Source organism: Pleurodeles waltl, chromosome 2_2, assembly GCF_031143425.1.
Source record: "Pleurodeles waltl isolate 20211129_DDA chromosome 2_2, aPleWal1.hap1.20221129, whole genome shotgun sequence".
Classification (NCBI taxonomy): Eukaryota; Metazoa; Chordata; class Amphibia; order Caudata; family Salamandridae; genus Pleurodeles; species Pleurodeles waltl.
Window position 1 is genome coordinate 155,283,901 of NC_090439.1, and position 18,628 is coordinate 155,302,528.

The window sequence follows — 18,628 nt, forward strand, 5'->3', positions numbered from 1 at the left end:
GCTGGTGTGTGCTGATGGGGAGAAAATGACTAAGTCGACATGGCACTCCCCTCAGGGTGCCATGCCAACCTCCCACTGCCTGTGGCATAGGTAAGTCACCCCTCTAGTAGGCCTTACAGCCCTAAGGCAGGGTGCACTATACCACAGGTGAGGGCATATGTACATGAGCACTATGCCCCTACAGTGTCTAAGCAAAACCTTGGACATTGTAAGTGCAGGGTAGCCATAAGAGTATATGGGCTGGGAGTCTGTCAAAAACGAACTCCACAGCTCCATAATGGCTACACTGAATACTGGGAAGTTTAGTATCAAACTTCTCAGAATAATAAACCCACACTGATGCCAGTGTTGGATTTATTAAAAAATGCACACAGAGGGCATCTTAGAGATACCCCCTGTATTTTACCCAATTGTTCAGTGCAGGACTGACTGGTCTGTGCCAGCCTGCTGCTGAGAGACGAGTGTCTGACCTCATGCGGTGAGAGCCTTTGTGCTCTCTGAGGACAGAAACAAAGCCTGCTCTGGGTGGAGGTGCTTCACACCTCCCCCCTGCAGGAACTGTAACACCTAGCAGTGAGCTTCGAAGGCTCAAGCTTCGTGTTACAATGCCCCAGGGCACTCCAGCTAGTGGAGATGCCCGCCCCCTGGACCCAGCCCCCACTTTTGGCGGCAAGTCCAGGAGAAATAATGAGAATAACAAGGAGGAGTCACTGGCCAGTCAGGACAGCCCCTAAGGTGTCCTGAGCTGAGGTGACTCTAACTTTTAGAAATCCTCCATCTTGCAGATGGAGGATTCCCCCAATAGGATTAGGGATGTGACCCCCTCCCCTTGGGAGGAGGCACAAAGAGGGTGTACCCACCCTCAGGGCTAGTAGCCATTGGCTACTAACCCCCCAGACCTAAACACGCCCTTAAATTTAGTATTTAAGGGCTTCCCTGAACCTAAAGATTTAGATTCCTGCAACTAACAAGAAGAAGGACTGCTGAGCTGACAAACCCCTGCAGAGGAAGAACAGAAGACACCAACTGCCTTGGCCCCAGACTTACCGGCCTGTCTCCTGCCTTCCAAAGAAACCTGCTCCAGCGACGCTTTCCAAGGGACCAGCGACCTCTGAATCCTCTGAGGACTGCCCTGCTTCGAAAAAGACAAGAAACTCCTGAGGACAGCGGCACTGCTCCAAAAGAACTGCAACTTTGTTACAAGGAGCAGATTTAAAGACCCCTGCAACTCCCCGCAAGAAGCGTGAGACTTGCAACACTGCACCCGGCGACCCCGACTCGACTGGTGGAGAACAAACAACTCAGGGAGGACCCTCCGGCGACTCTACGACTGTGAGTAACCAAAGTTGTCCCCCCTGAGCCCCCACAGCGACGCCTGCAGAGGGAATCCCCAGGCTCCCCCTGACCGCGACTGTCTGAACTCCATTTCCCGACGGCTGGAAAAGACCCTGCACCCGCAGCCCCCAGCACCTGAAGGATCGGAACTTCTGTGCAGGAGTGACCCCCAGGAGGCCCTCTCCCTTGCCCAGGTGGTGGCTACCCCGAGGAGCCCCCCCCCCTTGCCTGCCTGCGACGCTGAAGAGATCCCTTGATCTCTCATTGAAAACCATTGTGAACCCGACGCGTGTTTGCACACTGCACCCGGCCGCCCCCGTGCTGCTGAGGGTGTACTTTCTGTGCTGACTCGTGTCCCCCCCCGGTGCCCTACAAAACCCCCCTGGTCTGCCCTCCGAAGACGCGGGTACTTACCTGCTGGCAGACTGGAACCGGGGCACCCCCTTCTCTCCATTGAAGCCTATGTGTTTTGGGCACCTCTTTGACCTTTGCACCTGACCGGCCCTTAGCTGCTGGTGTGATAACTTTGGGGTTGCTCTGAACCCCCAACGGTGGGCTACCTTGGACCAAAAACTAAAACCTGTAAGTGACTTACTTACCTGTGAAAATTAACAATAACTTACCTCCCCCAGGAACTGTGAAAATTGCAGTGTCCACTTTTAAAACAGCTTATTGTGTTTTATGTAAAAAGTATACATGCTAAAGTAATGATTCAAAGTTCCTAGAGTACTTACCTGCAATACCTTTCAAATGAGATATTACATGTAAAATTTGAACCTGTGGTTCTTAAAATAAACTAAGAAAAGATATTTTTCTATAACAAAACCTATTGGCTGGATTTGTCTCTGAGTGTGTGTACCTCATTTATTGTCTATGTGTATGTACAACAAATGCTTAACACTACTCCTTTGATAAGCCTACTGCTCGACCACACTACCACAAAATAGAGCATTAGTATTATCTCTTTTTGCCACTATCTTACCTCTAAGGGGAACCCTTGGACTCTGTGCATGCTATTCCTTACTTTGAAATAGCACATACAGAGCCAACTTCCTACATTGGTGGATCAGCGGTGGGGTACAAGACTTTGCATTTGCTGGACTACTCAGCCAATACCTGATCACACGACAAATTCCAAAAATTGTCATTAGAAATTGATTTTTGCAATTTGAAATTTTTCTAAATTCTTTAAAGTCCTGCTAGGGCCTTGTGTTAGTCCCTGTTAGGATTTCTTTTAGAGTTTAAAAGTTTGGTAAAAGTTTGAATTAGATCCTAGAACTAGTTTTAGTTTCTTAAAAAGTATTCCAACTTTTAGAAGCATAATGTCTAGCACAGATGTGAATGTGGTGGAACTCGACACCACACCTTACCTCCATCTCCAGATGAGAGAGCTAAGGTCACTCTGTAAAATAAAGAAAATAGCAATGGGCTCCAGACCTTCCAAACTACAGCTCCAGGAGCTGTTGGCAGAGTTTGAAAGAGCCAACCCCTCTGAGGATGGCAACACAGAGGATGAGTATAGTGACTTGGAGGGTGATTCCCCCCCACCAGTCCTATCTAGGGAGGACAGGGCCTCTCAAGCCCTGACTCCACAAATCATAGTCAGAGATGCTGGTTCCCTCACAGGAGGGACCAACCTCTCTGAAATCACTGAGGATAACTCCAGTGAAGAGGACATCCAGTTAGCCAGGATGGCCAAAAGATTGGCTTTGGAAAGACAGATCCTAGCCATAGAAAGGGAAAGACAAGAGATGGGCCTAGGACCCATCAATGGTGGCAGCAACATAAATAGGGTCAGAGATTCTCCTGACATGTTGAAAATCCCTAAAGGGATTGTAACTAAATATGAAGATGGTGATGACATCACCAAATGGTTCACAGCTTTTGAGAGGGCTTGTGTAACCAGAAAAGTGAACAGATCTCACTGGGGTGCTCTCCTTTGGGAAATGTTCACTGGAAAGTGTAGGGATAGACTCCTCACACTCTCTGGAAAAGATGCAGAATCTTATGACCTCATGAAGGGTACCCTGATTGAGGGCTTTGGATTCTCCACTGAGGAGTATAGAATTAGATTCAGGGGGGCTCAGAAATCCTCGAGCCAGACCTGGGTTGATTTTGTAGACTACTCAGTGAAAACACTGGATGGTTGGGTAACTGGAAATGAAGTGCATGACTATGTTGGGCTTTATAATTTGTTTATGAAAGAACACATTTTAAGTAACTGCTTCAATGAAAAGTTGCATCAGTATCTGGTAGACCTAGGACCAATTTCTCCCCAAGAATTGGGAAAGAAGGCGGACCATTGGGTCAAGACTAGGGTAACCAAAACTTCCACTGGGGGTGACCAAAAGAAAGGGGTTACAAAGCCTCCCCAGGAGAAAGTGGGTGACACTAGAAACAAAGAAAAAGAGTCCTCTGTAGGCCCCCAAAAACCAGACCAGGTGGGTGGGCCCCGAGACACAACCCAAAACAAAGGTGGGTACCAGGGTAAGAACTGGGATGCCACTAAGGCATGGTGCCATAACTGTAGACAGACAGGGCACCACACCAAGGACACTTCTTGTCCCAAAAACAAACCCCCTAGCAAAATCCCAGGGGTGACCAGTGTAGCCATTGGGGATGACTCCTCAGATGAGGAGGTCTTCATAGCCTTCAACTGGAAAAAGGGCCCAACAGGTGAGTTGGAGATTCCAGAGGGAAGTAGACACTTCCACCACCTACTGGTGAATGGAATCCCAGCCACTGCCCTGAGAGACACTTGTGCCAGTCACACTATTGTGCATGACAGGCTGGTGTTCTCAAACCAGTACATCCCAGGTGAGATGGCCAGAGTAAGAGTTAGCCCAGACAGGGTCACTGATAGGCCTGTGGCTTTTGTGCCCATAGAAGTGGGTGGGACTTTTAGCTGGAGAAGGGTGGTAGTCAGTACAGACCTCCCCCTTGATTGTCTCCTTGGAAATGACTACCCAGAGGTTAGTCAGAGCCCAAGAGAGGAACTGGTCCAGTGCCAGTCCTCTCCCAAGGATTCTGGAGGTCCTGCCCCTGCAGTAACTGCAAGCAGGCCCCAGAAGAAAAAGAATAGAAAACAGTGTAGGAAGGGTGGACAACCTTTAGCCAAGGTCCCAGCAAGCCAAGGAGATTCTGCTCCAGTAGGGGAGAACTCCAAAAGTGGCTCTGATAAAGTCCAACCTGACCCACAAGAAGTCCTGGCTAGTCAGGCAACTGTTAAGCCTGAGTGGGTGGCTCCTCAGCTAACAGAAGAAAGAGTGGAAGAAGGGTGTTTACTACAAGATGTGGTAACCCCCCACTCTAATACAGCAGACAGGCACCCTGAACCCAAAGAAGCCTGTACCTTAGCCCCTTCCCTTGTAGGTGAAGAGCTAAAGGTGTGGTTCTGGGCACTGACAGCTGTCAGTGGCCTCTGCTGGGTGTTAGCCGTTATGGCTGCACTATCCTTGGCATGGTGGTCTGACCCCATGCCAAATAGCAAGTTAGGCCCCCTGACCCTGTTGGTCATGGTGGGGTTACTCCAGCTCTGGGTAACCTCTTTGGGTAAGCTAGGGGTGACCCTGGCTAAGATAAGATTAGCAGAGGTGGATACCTCTAACCTCAAAATAGAGAGAATGGGTGGAGACATAAAAAGTACAGACAAGAGGCAATTCAGACTAGGTCCTATCACTGTGGAAGTGGGTCAGTTCCCCAGAGGGAATGACCTGAACAGGAGGATGTAAGGCAGAGTAGGCCCTGCAACAAACCAGCCTATTTCCTCTACTCTTCCTCGCCTGACAGACTAGGAAGACTCTCCCAGCTTTGGCTGAGTCTCCTGGCCTGTGGGCTGGGGGGGGCTTGTGTAAAGAAATGGCTCCCTGTTGCAGTTACCCCCCCACTTTTTGCCTGATACTGATGCTGACTTGACTGAGAAGTGTGCTGGGACCCTGCTAACCAGGCCCCAGCACCAGTGTTCTTTCACCTACAAATGTACCATTGTTTCCACAATTGGCACAACCCTGGCACCTAGGTAAGTCCCTTGTAACTGGTACCCCTGGTACCAAGGGCCCTGATGCCAGGGAAGGTCTCTAAGGGCTGCAGCATGTCTTATGCCACCCTAGGGACCCCTCACTCAGCACAGACACACTGCTTGCCAGCTGGTGTGTGCTGATGGGGAGAAAATGACTAAGTCGACATGGCACTCCCCTCAGGGTGCCATGCCAACCTCCCACTGCCTGTGGCATAGGTAAGTCACCCCTCTAGTAGGCCTTACAGCCCTAAGGCAGGGTGCACTATACCACAGGTGAGGGCATATGTACATGAGCACTATGCCCCTACAGTGTCTAAGCAAAACCTTGGACATTGTAAGTGCAGGGTAGCCATAAGAGTATATGGGCTGGGAGTCTGTCAAAAACGAACTCCACAGCTCCATAATGGCTACACTGAATACTGGGAAGTTTAGTATCAAACTTCTCAGAATAATAAACCCACACTGATGCCAGTGTTGGATTTATTAAAAAATGCACACAGAGGGCATCTTAGAGATACCCCCTGTATTTTACCCAATTGTTCAGTGCAGGACTGACTGGTCTGTGCCAGCCTGCTGCTGAGAGACGAGTGTCTGACCTCATGCGGTGAGAGCCTTTGTGCTCTCTGAGGACAGAAACAAAGCCTGCTCTGGGTGGAGGTGCTTCACACCTCCCCCCTGCAGGAACTGTAACACCTAGCAGTGAGCTTCGAAGGCTCAAGCTTCGTGTTACAATGCCCCAGGGCACTCCAGCTAGTGGAGATGCCCGCCCCCTGGACCCAGCCCCCACTTTTGGCGGCAAGTCCAGGAGAAATAATGAGAATAACAAGGAGGAGTCACTGGCCAGTCAGGACAGCCCCTAAGGTGTCCTGAGCTGAGGTGACTCTAACTTTTAGAAATCCTCCATCTTGCAGATGGAGGATTCCCCCAATAGGATTAGGGATGTGACCCACTCCCCTTGGGAGGAGGCACAAAGAGGGTGTACCCACCCTCAGGGCTAGTAGCCATTGGCTACTAACCCCCCAGACCTAAACACGCCCTTAAATTTAGTATTTAAGGGCTTCCCTGAACCTAAAGATTTAGATTCCTGCAACTAACAAGAAGAAGGACTGCTGAGCTGACAAACCCCTGCAGAGGAAGAACAGAAGACACCAACTGCCTTGGCCCCAGACTTACCGGCCTGTCTCCTGCCTTCCAAAGAAACCTGCTCCAGCGACGCTTTCCAAGGGACCAGCGACCTCTGAATCCTCTGAGGACTGCCCTGCTTCGAAAAAGACAAGAAACTCCTGAGGACAGCGGCACTGCTCCAAAAGAACTGCAACTTTGTTACAAGGAGCAGATTTAAAGACCCCTGCAACTCCCCGCAAGAAGCGTGAGACTTGCAACACTGCACCCGGCGACCCCGACTCGACTGGTGGAGAACAAACAACTCAGGGAGGACCCTCCGGCGACTCTACGACTGTGAGTAACCAAAGTTGTCCCCCCTGAGCCCCCACAGCGACGCCTGCAGAGGGAATCCCCAGGCTCCCCCTGACCGCGACTGTCTGAACTCCATTTCCCGACGGCTGGAAAAGACCCTGCACCCGCAGCCCCCAGCACCTGAAGGATCGGAACTTCTGTGCAGGAGTGACCCCCAGGAGGCCCTCTCCCTTGCCCAGGTGGTGGCTACCCCGAGGAGCCCCCCCCCTTGCCTGCCTGCGACGCTGAAGAGATCCCTTGATCTCTCATTGAAAACCATTGTGAACCCGACGCGTGTTTGCACACTGCACCCGGCCGCCCCCGTGCTGCTGAGGGTGTACTTTCTGTGCTGACTCGTGTCCCCCCCCGGTGCCCTACAAAACCCCCCTGGTCTGCCCTCCGAAGACGCGGGTACTTACCTGCTGGCAGACTGGAACCGGGGCACCCCCTTCTCTCCATTGAAGCCTATGTGTTTTGGGCACCTCTTTGACCTTTGCACCTGACCGGCCCTGAGCTGCTGGTGTGATAACTTTGGGGTTGCTCTGAACCCCCAACGGTGGGCTACCTTGGACCAAAAACTAAAACCTGTAAGTGACTTACTTACCTGTGAAAATTAACAATAACTTACCTCCCCCAGGAACTGTGAAAATTGCAGTGTCCACTTTTAAAACAGCTTATTGTGTTTTATGTAAAAAGTATACATGCTAAAGTAATGATTCAAAGTTCCTAGAGTACTTACCTGCAATACCTTTCAAATGAGATATTACATGTAAAATTTGAACCTGTGGTTCTTAAAATAAACTAAGAAAAGATATTTTTCTATAACAAAACCTATTGGCTGGATTTGTCTCTGAGTGTGTGTACCTCATTTATTGTCTATGTGTATGTACAACAAATGCTTAACACTACTCCTTTGATAAGCCTACTGCTCGACCACACTACCACAAAATAGAGCATTAGTATTATCTCTTTTTGCCACTATCTTACCTCTAAGGGGAACCCTTGGACTCTGTGCATGCTATTCCTTACTTTGAAATAGCACATACAGAGCCAACTTCCTACATGTACCAAAGGCGGATTCCCCTCTGAAGGTCGCCTTTTGAGCTAGCATCCTGAGTGGCTTCCTCCTAAGGTGAGATAACACCTCACCCTTTCAGAGACGTCTATTGTGCCTAAGCCTGGTAATCATTCATACAACTTACCAGGCGGGACAAAGCTGTCTGCTGGCCAGTGCCCACAAGGCCACTGGATCAGCTGGGTCATAGTGTGCCATGTTTATTAAAGTTGCATTCATTTAATAGTGACATTAAATCTGACCTGGGCATCAGGTCAGGTTTAATGCCACAATTAATTTGACACCTTACAGTACCCAGTCAGGCAGTCAAATCTGGACATTAGCCAGGCTGGGGTGCCAGCCGGTAACCCTGTACTAGCCAATGGGGCTACTAACTTTTCCACAGCAAAACCACAATTGGGAAGTGTTGCTGCTGAGACACATGAAAAATATAGATCTCACTTAATAATATACAGCTCCCTGCCATAGAGCTCTACAGGCCTTTTGGGAGAGGGGGTTTGGGGGGGCAACATACATGTTGTTAAGGGAAGGGCCATTGGTTTAAAGCCAAACTGGCAGTGTAAACACTGCTCTTCCAGTCTGTAGTGGCAGGCTGGGAGCCATTTTGTATCTTGTCATACGCAGAGAGGCACAATCAGTGCTGCAGTCTTTGGTGGACACTGTCTTACATGCCCTTGGTACCCTGGGTACCAAATACTAGGGTCTTATAAGTAAGTCAATTTGTTATAGCCAATTTGACATACACTTTGAAACGGTAAAGTAAAAAAATGGCAAGATATCATCCACAAAGTATCTACCACAAATGTCCAATATGTTCAATTGTTCTCTTTTATTAATGTTCTAAACATCAAGATTCCAATTCATGTAACAAACAGATACAACCAGTCAACGTGTTTTGTCTACTAATTCAGACTTCTTTACGGCATAAGTGTTCTGAAAACGATGACTGGCATTTGTGGTGGTGAGGTGGGCTATGGCCTCCAGACGCTCGTTCGTGATACACAAAGGTCCTGATCGTGAGGAAAATAATATCGAAGCCCAAATAAGGGATGCCCTGGGAATCAATGAGAGAATTAATGGCGACTACTACCTCTGTGAAATATTCACCAACAGGTTTATACATAATTTCGAGAAATGTTATTCCCTGAAGAACTCTACATTAGTAGACAAAACGTGTTGGCTGGTTCTATCTGTTACATGAATTCGAATTCTGATGTGAAGAACATGAATAAAAGAGAACAACTGAACCTTTGTGATTGATACCTTGTGGATGGTGCATTGCCATTTTTGGACTTTGTGATTTATCATTTTAACAAATACTGAGCAGTGGATGTATATGGCAGTAGCACATTGGGACCGTTAACTTGTAAGCTAGATTTGGGACACAGTGGGGGTGTTGGGACAGGCCTGCTGCTGTTTCTTCTTTACGTTTTTTAACTACACTTTGTAAGGGATTAGAACAGTAACATGGAGGTCTGCTTAGCAGGCCTCAGTGCACTCTCAGGGTCAAAGAACCTGCAGCATCAGTCCACAAATGTGAGGTGAAAATGCAAACAGACCCATTTCCTTACATTGTGATGCTCTTGAAGGGTAAAAGTGACCCTACATTAGGAAACAGATTGAACATCCTGCTGATTATGCTGCCTTACTCCTGACAGAAACAAATCAGCAGCTGGGTTCAGCACATTGTGTACGTATCCTCTTGGCTGTAAAGTGCTTAGTCGAGTACAACTATCTGGACCATAATATTTTGATGATTTACCATACTCATACACTTCCTGGACCCCTATGAGAGGCAGGCTGGTTGTAGTCACTTGACATCTTGACTCCTATTTGTAGATCTGGCTCGAAGTTATTAAGACACTTAACATTAGGTCTTAGTGGGTTTGCATTGAAAGGCACAATGATTGAGTCAGAGAACTCAATTAGACAAAGCAGTGTGTTTACTGAAGGAATCCCCTCATTGCCCTGCCAAGCACCTGATGTCAAACAATCAGTCCTGGGAGGTTGATTAACTTTGCCACCCATGTGTGATGACTAGCTCAACAATAGTAGAGCCGCATGTCACATCTACAATGCAATACACTAAACAGGTGCTCCTTAAGAAAATAAAGGAAACTAGAGAACAGGATACTGTCCCCACTTTGCTGCGGGGATAACCTGCCACGGAAAGGCTGGTGGATCAGGAAACATTATCCGAAGGGTAGCGCAGCTACCCTGATGGATGGTGTTTCCACTCACCGCCAGGCTGCCTGACGGCAGAAGCCTGGCGGTGAGTGAGGGCTGCTGATGGCGGCCCTCACAATACAATGCACCCACAGAGAAGGCATTTGACAGGGCTGACTGGATATACCTTTCTAAATGTCTCAACAAGATCTACTTGGGGACCAAGTGAAAGCTTTTATTCACATACATTTTCAAAAGTCTGTTGCAAAACTCAAAATCAATGCCCCCCTACTCCCCATCGATAATGCTTACCCAGGCCATGTGGCAAAGAAGTACTCTATCCCACCCTCCCAGCCTTCGCCTTCAAGATGGAACCCTTAGTGGCCAGGATTCCGTTCAAACGTGCTATACACAGCATGATCATAGGTGGCAGAGAGCATAAATTGGCTCTTTTTGTTGATTACATACTCTGCTTCTTTGCCAACCTGGATACAACATCCCATCGCTGATAGAGGAACTATATTCCCTCTCCCAAGTATCAGGTTTCAAAACCAATTTTCGAAATCACAGGGCAAGGGAATGGCAAACCCCTTGCATATAGCCTTAGAGATCCCAATTACAGGGGCGGCTTCCAGTGGGGAACATTAGCTAATGCCTACCTGGGGCTCCCACCACATACGAATGACATATACCTCAGTAATATTCCTCCTCTTTTACTTCGCTATTGAAGGTCCTTTACCACTGTAGTATCTTAGAGCTCTCCTAGCTGGCCAGGCTTAAAAGCTTAAAAATGACTTCATGCCATGAATCTTCATGTTCTCTAGACTCTCCTTCTGGTCACCCCCCAAAGCGACTAGCATACAAATTCACACCAAAATGCCAGACTATGTGTGTGGGTGTGTTTAGGGAGTGCGTGGGTGTGTTTGGCGGGAGGGTGTCTCCAAGGGTAGTGAAAGCATGGATTCCCAGACATCCTCACCTATAGCTTAGCTGCTCAACTGCATCCCTCCCTCTATTGTAACTATGATCCCCTATGGTAAACTTGGGACCAGGTAAAAAAAGCTTTTTCCCCATTGCCTTTGTCTGGGCTCTTATGGCTCTCCATGTCGACTTGGTCAGGAGCTACTACCACTGACATCTATACTTTTGGCATTCTAGAGAAAGGTGAAACAGTGCCTGGCATTCCCAACTAATCCCTTCTTGCTAACCCCATTGACACATAACCCTGACTTATGCCCCAAGCAGGGCCAATTCTGGCTCTTTTGGTTGGTTACAGGGCCGCCCACCCGCAAAGCGTGACTTTTATGAAGCTAGGGACTTGTAGTTACCGGAGGATGTGATTATTTAAAAAAGCATTGATTAGGTGGGACACCTAACGGCTGAATCAGGCACTCCGCTGGGCCGGTAAAAACACAGCACGCCTAGCCCCCCAGTGGGACGATGATCCCACAGAGTCCCTTTACCTCAATGACACCCTCCGCAGAGGCATATCGTGGTTATATCAATGTATTCTACACCTCACTCCCCCCAAAAAAACATGCCTAGGTACTACAATAGGAAAATTAGTTGAAGACTGAGATTTCTGACAACACATGGGGTGCCCTTTGGCAGACAACCGTCACTATTACCTGCGGCCCAGATGTGGAAACAGCCGCAACCCTCCTCCCTCCTTGAATATGTGTGGGAAGGTCTGGGCCCTCTATGCCATGGAGACATATGTTTCAAAAAAGGAAGGTTTAGGCCTGGCAAAAGGTTTATTTTGCCAGGTCTAAAAGGCAGTTCTAAAATGGCAGACATTTTTAAGGGCTATTATGTGGGTGGCACAAGACGTGCTCCAGGCCCACTAGCAGCATTTAACTTACAGTTCCTAGGTAGATACTACAGGTTAATTAAATAGGCCCATTGGGTGTAAGTCAATGTTACCATGATTAGAGGAGGGAGCACAAGCACTTTGGCACTGGTCAGCAATGGTAAAGTCCACTGTTTCCTAAAAGTCAACAAAATGGGTTCAGGAAAGGTGAAGGCAAAAAGTTTGGGGTGACCCTGCCTAGAGGGTAATGTACATCAGTAATGCTGTCCTGATGAGATTTTGCTGAATGTACGGAGTTCTAGGGCAGCACCAGAACAAACAAACGTATATGAATGTTAACGTGAATCTTCCATACAAACTGAATGAGACCTGAAATTTGTCACCAATGCTGTGAAACCATTAAAAGCTCTTAATCAGCTAGAAACATTCACTGATCCTAAAACAGACGGTAGAAGAGGCAAACGGTTTGTCGGCTCTCTTAGAATCCCCAATTGGGCTGTGGGCCTGAATGCGGAAGTGTTTACTGAAGGTGGATGAAACTGGTTCTAGAACAGACGTTTTCTGCAGAAACAGTGCATATGGGACACAATCAACTAACATCTCCCAAAGCTGGGGGCACATGCACAAGCTTTTTGTGAAGATTCCTGAAGACACATGTGTGCCACAACGAAGTAACAGTCTACACTTCCACTCTCAGAATGCAGCAATCAAGTATTGACTTATCCTTGCTGCTGACCTTGTACAGTGTTTGCTGCTTTTTAATTAGGTTTCCACTGCACAAATAAAAAATATACACATATTACCAGGACTAAGATTCCACAAGATAGGAGACAAGGAAAAGGGGCCCAAGGCCACATGAAAGCTCCCTTTGTCTGCTCTAACCTGATATCACTCAAGCAGCCCAAAAGCAACATAAAAGATTGATGAACTCAAGAGGAAGCACAGCAAATGTAACTGAAATACATGAACCAAGTTCCTGCATAACTTTAGGAAACCACCAGAGCAAAACCCTGATACTTTGAGATCAAAGGAAGCTGCATGGAACTGGATGGAGCGATGGCAATAGCAGACGGCATCAAAGGTCTGGGGAAACTCACCTTAGGAGGAGAATAAGAGTGAGGTTGTGAACAGAGTCATGCAATGGGGAACCACGAGACGCAGCAAAAGAACAGAGGGTGAAGAGGGCTGTGGCACACAAGGAGGACTCTGATAACAATGATTACTGTACTTGTGAAAATGAAGAACGTTAAGGAAAAGAGACTCAGAAACTGAAAGGATATTGCAACTGTCGGGTGCCGAGGCTTTGATCCACACCTCCATATTCTTCAACTCACTATTCTACTCATGTTGGGTGACATGGATGGGCAACAGAGATTTTTTGCTGGGCTGGCAGTTCATCCCTTCAAGGCCCTGGATTTCTTGCAGGATGCATAAGAATAAATATTTGTTAACTCAACTGTGATTTGTGCATTCTATTCTGCAAGTGTTGCTTCTTTAAGAATAATCACCAATTGCACTGGCAATTTTCTTTTTTAAGTTTCTTCTCTGAGAGGGGACTTATTTGGCACAGAGTTAGACTTTTCTTTACTCAAAGCTGGCCCAGGTCCTTTTTCTACAGTGCAACTTCATCACTTCAAGTTACTATGTAGACTCATTTAGTGGGCAATAAGTGTAGGTTTATTGTTAGACTAAAATATATTTTTCAAGGTGCAGGCAGGTCTCACACCAGGGTCTAGATAAATAGAAATACTACTGAAACAATTGTCCCCTTTGTGCAAGTTAAACTCTTAGCGGATACTCAAGGATGTGTTTGCAGGTGGAACAGGAAAATGGAAGAATGCGGTGATTATTACAGTCAATCTTCCCATCAGTTCACAATTAGTTGTTCTGGACGGGTTATTATCCTTATTTCTGGAAAAGCCCAGGGCAAAAGTGTTTAAGGAGGCAATAACAATCTTGGCAAGAATGACTTTCAGGATAGACTATTTCTGTTGTAGAAGTGAAATAACAATCAAAACCAACTGTTTCGGCCTGCGGTGGGTATTTGGAGGTTTTTCCATGGACAGACAGGCCAGTGGTCTTTTTTAGATTACGACCCAAGACTTCCCGCCCAGATTCAACTACTATTTTCTGTCCTTCTATGTTATAACAAGTTTAGAGAACATGCATTTCTGGAAAAGCGTGCCATGCATCATTCCCTGCTTATGATAAAAATGGTCATTAGTGGCTGCCGAGAGCAACGCCAAGACGCAGCAGGATGCTTAGGTCGCCGTTGTTCTGTGTGTGAATGTAATGATAGGTTGCACTGCCTGCATTATCTGAATAACACTGTAAATATGCGTTTCAGTTCCAGGTGTGAAAATCGGAAGGAACATTGCACATTCTGACATAATTCCATGTTTTGGGACCTGGCTCCGTAGTGAGGACAGCATCGGTATATTAGCCATGTAAAAGGCTGAAAGGAAGCGGAGGTTTGAGAATCAGCATAAGTAGAAGTGTTCCAACCAGTATTTTAGATCAGGAAGGAAGGTGAGAACAGCTCCCTCTAGTCAGTTGATGGGCAGTTAGAGAGATACAAGTAGCAGCCTTCAGGATGGACCGTGCTAAATTCCATAAGGAGGATGCTGAAGGTAGGAGGGAGCCACCGAAGGATGAAAGCATATCACGGTCCAAAAAGAAGCTGCAGTGTTGTTAGAGTAGGTGCCTTGTTTGTTCGGGTTCTTGGCCACAGTGCTGGGCACAGAAAGGAGGGAGTGGCTGGAAGAAAAGCAGTTCAGAACCCAACAACTCCATTTGGAAATGAGACGTGGCAACAGTGAATAAAGGTATGCCTGAAATAATAACGGAAGTATTGCCGGGAGAAACTGTTTCAGTTAGCCTTGATGCTGTCGCTGATGTATTGCTAGGATACTCTTGCAATTGAATTAAGCAGTTTAGCATTAATGACGGCCATTATGGAAAAGCAGCTGTAAGAAATGGTTTGTATTTGCCAAGCATGTGGAGCCATTTGTACTTTAATCTGGGGCTCTAATTATCAAAATATTGCACATTGCTCTTTATTTAGGCTGTAATCTATACCGGAAAAGATCAGCTATTTGTTCCCAAATGCACAACTTAATTCCTCTAGGCATAATGAAATAAGAAGTTGGGAGCATATCTTTACAGAATGCGGTCGGATACAAAACCTCTGGGTGGAAATTCAAGAATAATCAAACATGCTGCACAATACGCATCTTAAGCTTGGTTTAAAAAAAAAAAAAAACATAAAACGCCCCAACAGAACTTCACAAAGAAGGTGGTTCCCAATAGATCATTTATTGTACTTAGTTTTTCTTGGTCCTAGAAAACCGATTGTTAATAAGCAAAAAGTATTAGATAAACGCAAAAAAGTAATTACGGTATTAGCAAGGTGGAAGCTGACATATTATGAGCGTCCTGAGACTGCCAAAGAAAAAAAGAAGGAACATCGGTGCATTCACTTTAGAGAGAATGACGGCACAGAGTTCATGTTGCAAAGCCGAAGTGTGTTGCAAAGACCAAATCACCCACAGCATCAGGTCACTACAATGGTTCCCTGCAGGTCACTACATTAGTTCCCTATCAAAGAATGGTCATACTTTAAAATGCTGTATATTGTACACAAGTCAGTTGATCCATACGCTGACCAAGCTCTTTCAGTCCTATCATTCTGCCAAGTGCTAAACAGGCTACGATTTGTTCACAACAGGGGTTTAGGGTTGTCTTTGCCATAAAAAATAAAAAATGAGTGTCTTATTTAATGTTTTAAAAAGCTAAACTGGCCAAGTGTGGGTGAGCAAATTCAGACACGAGTCATGACCTTAATCTGGAAATCCAATCTGCTTCCTACTGAAATCCATAGTAAAATTGTGACTCAAAGGTTTTGATGTTTATCCATTATAAATCTCCTTTAGGGAGTAAACACTGCAAAATCCTGTATTTGCTCCCACAGTATTCAAGACATGATCTTTCTTTACATGTTTTTTTAATCTGTTTGATATCATAGCTGTAGAAAGATGAAAGCAGACAGTGAAACCAATATGTTTCCTACTTGCCCGGTGTAGTACTGATGTGCTTATTATGGTTTACATGTTTCTAAATTTTGTCTGCATATTGCATGTAGTTCCACTTGTTTTCTGAATCAATGTGTAATATAAATGCCTTGATAGTACAATTTTGTATATTAGCTATATCTTGCTTTGTGCTTTATAAATAGTAAAAAAAAAAACAATTAAAAAAAAAACACACTTCTGACAGCAACTCCCAAAAGCAATGCATTCAACATCAAAAATATTTAGGTAGGCATGACATGTTAGAAGACCTATGAGACAGTTAATTATTTTTAAACGGTAAATGTATTATAAACTTTCACTTAATATGTTGTGGATTTAAAAAAAAAAACAGGCTTAGGCCACAGTGTCAATCTCTTGACCTGGTCTCGAACTTACCGTTCTACTGGCTTCTCCTGGAATTCAGCTTTCAAAATGGAACCAGAATGAGAGACCTTTGGAGCAGATGGTGTTTTGGTGTCAAAAAAATCTGCAACGAATTGCAAAGATAAGAAAGACACTCCATTTCAGCTAACATTTGATATCCTAATTTGGAAGCTTAAATTGCATATGGAAAAAATTACCTGTAATAACAGTTTTGCCATTTATTTTCAAGGATGCACATGTCATGTATCTACACAATATTTAGGCATTGGGATCGGAAAACCATCTTATTTGCTGAAATGAAGGTTCTGGGAGGCCACCATTAGGCAGGTAGTTGCGCATTCCCATACTAGAGATTTTGCAATGCAGCCTATTAGTACATAGGTCACATCACAAAGACAGACTGGTTGCAAAATCTCAGTGCACAATTGGCGACCAGTATCTTAGTACATCAGGCTCCATGTTGTGGATGAGGGAATGAATAAAGTGGCACCCAAAACCTTAGTTATTTTTAAAGAGCATGGCTTGGGTGATGTGTGATATTTTGACACAATTTCTACAGAGGAAATACATAAAAACACATGTTTGTGGTCCAAGAATGTTAGATGTTTATATAGTGATTGGCCCATTTAATGGCATTTTCCAACAGGATGATGAGAAGCTTGAAAAAGACCCTCACATCCTCTCCCAAAGAAATACAGGAGCCCACCAAGACGAAAACTGATTGATATGATTGGATACCTCTTATTCCAAGCCAAGCAAGGAGCTTAGTGACTCCAAGGTATTACCTTACTTTTTATAGTACCTAGTTCTAATTTGTTGTTATGAGTAGGGAAATTATGGTAAGGTGTTCACTCAGTATACGCCACATGAAGCTAGCACGGAAAACAAAGCAGTGACTTGGCTGACGGCAAATAAGTAGTTTAATACACTTTAGCTAAATAATTTACTAATCACTCAGATTTATTCTGCACTCTTAACACCTTGTCTTCCCACCTCAAGTTCCAATCCTCTTTTTTTGTCTCTGCATATGCTCTAAATGTTGCTGTATTATTAGCAGTATCTTAAAAAACATTTACTCCCAAGTCCCTAAGCTCTCTTGTGAATGCACTCTATTTTACAACCAGAGTTGTGCGTCCCATACCAAAAGGAGAGACATTGGGAGTTGAACATCCCCTGATTATTTGTGGCGTGAGTGAAAAGGCTTATAGATACATCAAATACCAACTGATTTATAGTACGAATCAATGTTCATTTAAACACAACTTTGAATAGATCCTAAACACAACATAGAGATTCAGTCACCATTTGAAAGCTTGATTTATTCAAATTATATAGATTCAACACAAAGTATCAGCCTTTTAAGCAATAACGAAAAGGTCCAATTAGTTCATCAAAATTCAATTGGATAAAGATAGAGATCCTTCTGGCATTTAGCAGTACCCATCCTTAATATACAAAAGTCCTCTCTCCAACATCGGAGGCTGAACCACATTTAAGAAAAAAAATATGTTAAAAATTAGCGAATTCGGAGAAAGACTAGTCTCCAAAAAGAGAAGAATCAAGTAGACCATTACACTAGCACAAATGGAAGGTTGAAATCCAAAACTAAACAAGCACAATTATTTAGCAAACACCCCTCTATTACATACTGCTACACTAACAGTGTACTAATGCAGATGCACTCTGCATTCAAAAAAGTTTTACTGGACTGCAAATACTGTACATAACAAGTAAATATAGAAAGTCTATGCAAACAAGTTTACATGTGAAAATACACTGTATTTTGCACAACCTTTAACGTACCTCCCCTTTTTGTTAGAAGATTTATTGAAAACATTAACACTTCTGTAATTGCTTTGAATGTTGTATAATTGAGTTTATCTATACAAGCTGAATAAATCGAGCATTCAAATCATGACTAAGCCTTGTTACATATATTTTTAAAAATATTTTATCTATCATTTTAATACATATCAAAGAACAAACACATAGCAATGTAGTGGAAACATGGATACTGGACCACATATAAGTGGTAGAACATCAGTACAAACCATGTAATATCGTTTGCACTCAGTGGACAATTGAGCAGCAGCAGCAGGCAAAAGACAATTAGTACTGAAACAGACAGATTGCCATGAGTGGAATGAATTCTCCATGTGCTGGCATCATTAAATGTCTGTGGTGTGTGAGGAGAGGTGGCTAATGTACACAAGTAGTCCCTCAGTGGTTGCCAAATGCCTCTAGGTCTAGACATCACAGGCAGTAGTGAGGCGAGGAATTCGCTATTAGTGTTGAAATACGTGGGACTGGCTAAC

The 18,628-nt window shown here is 45.1% G+C and overlaps 1 protein-coding gene across 2 annotated transcripts in view; it reads right to left on the reverse strand.

Annotated features, from left to right (window-relative positions):
- The window catches only part of ZNF830 (zinc finger protein 830), a 262,366-nt gene that overhangs the window by 70,221 nt on the left and 173,517 nt on the right, over window positions 1–18,628 (reverse strand). For both annotated transcript variants that reach the window (XM_069219545.1, XM_069219544.1), the window contains exon 6: window positions 16,326–16,416. In XM_069219545.1, the coding sequence (XP_069075646.1) occupies window positions 16,326–16,416 (91 nt within the window). The remainder of the gene's footprint in view (window positions 1–16,325; window positions 16,417–18,628) is intronic.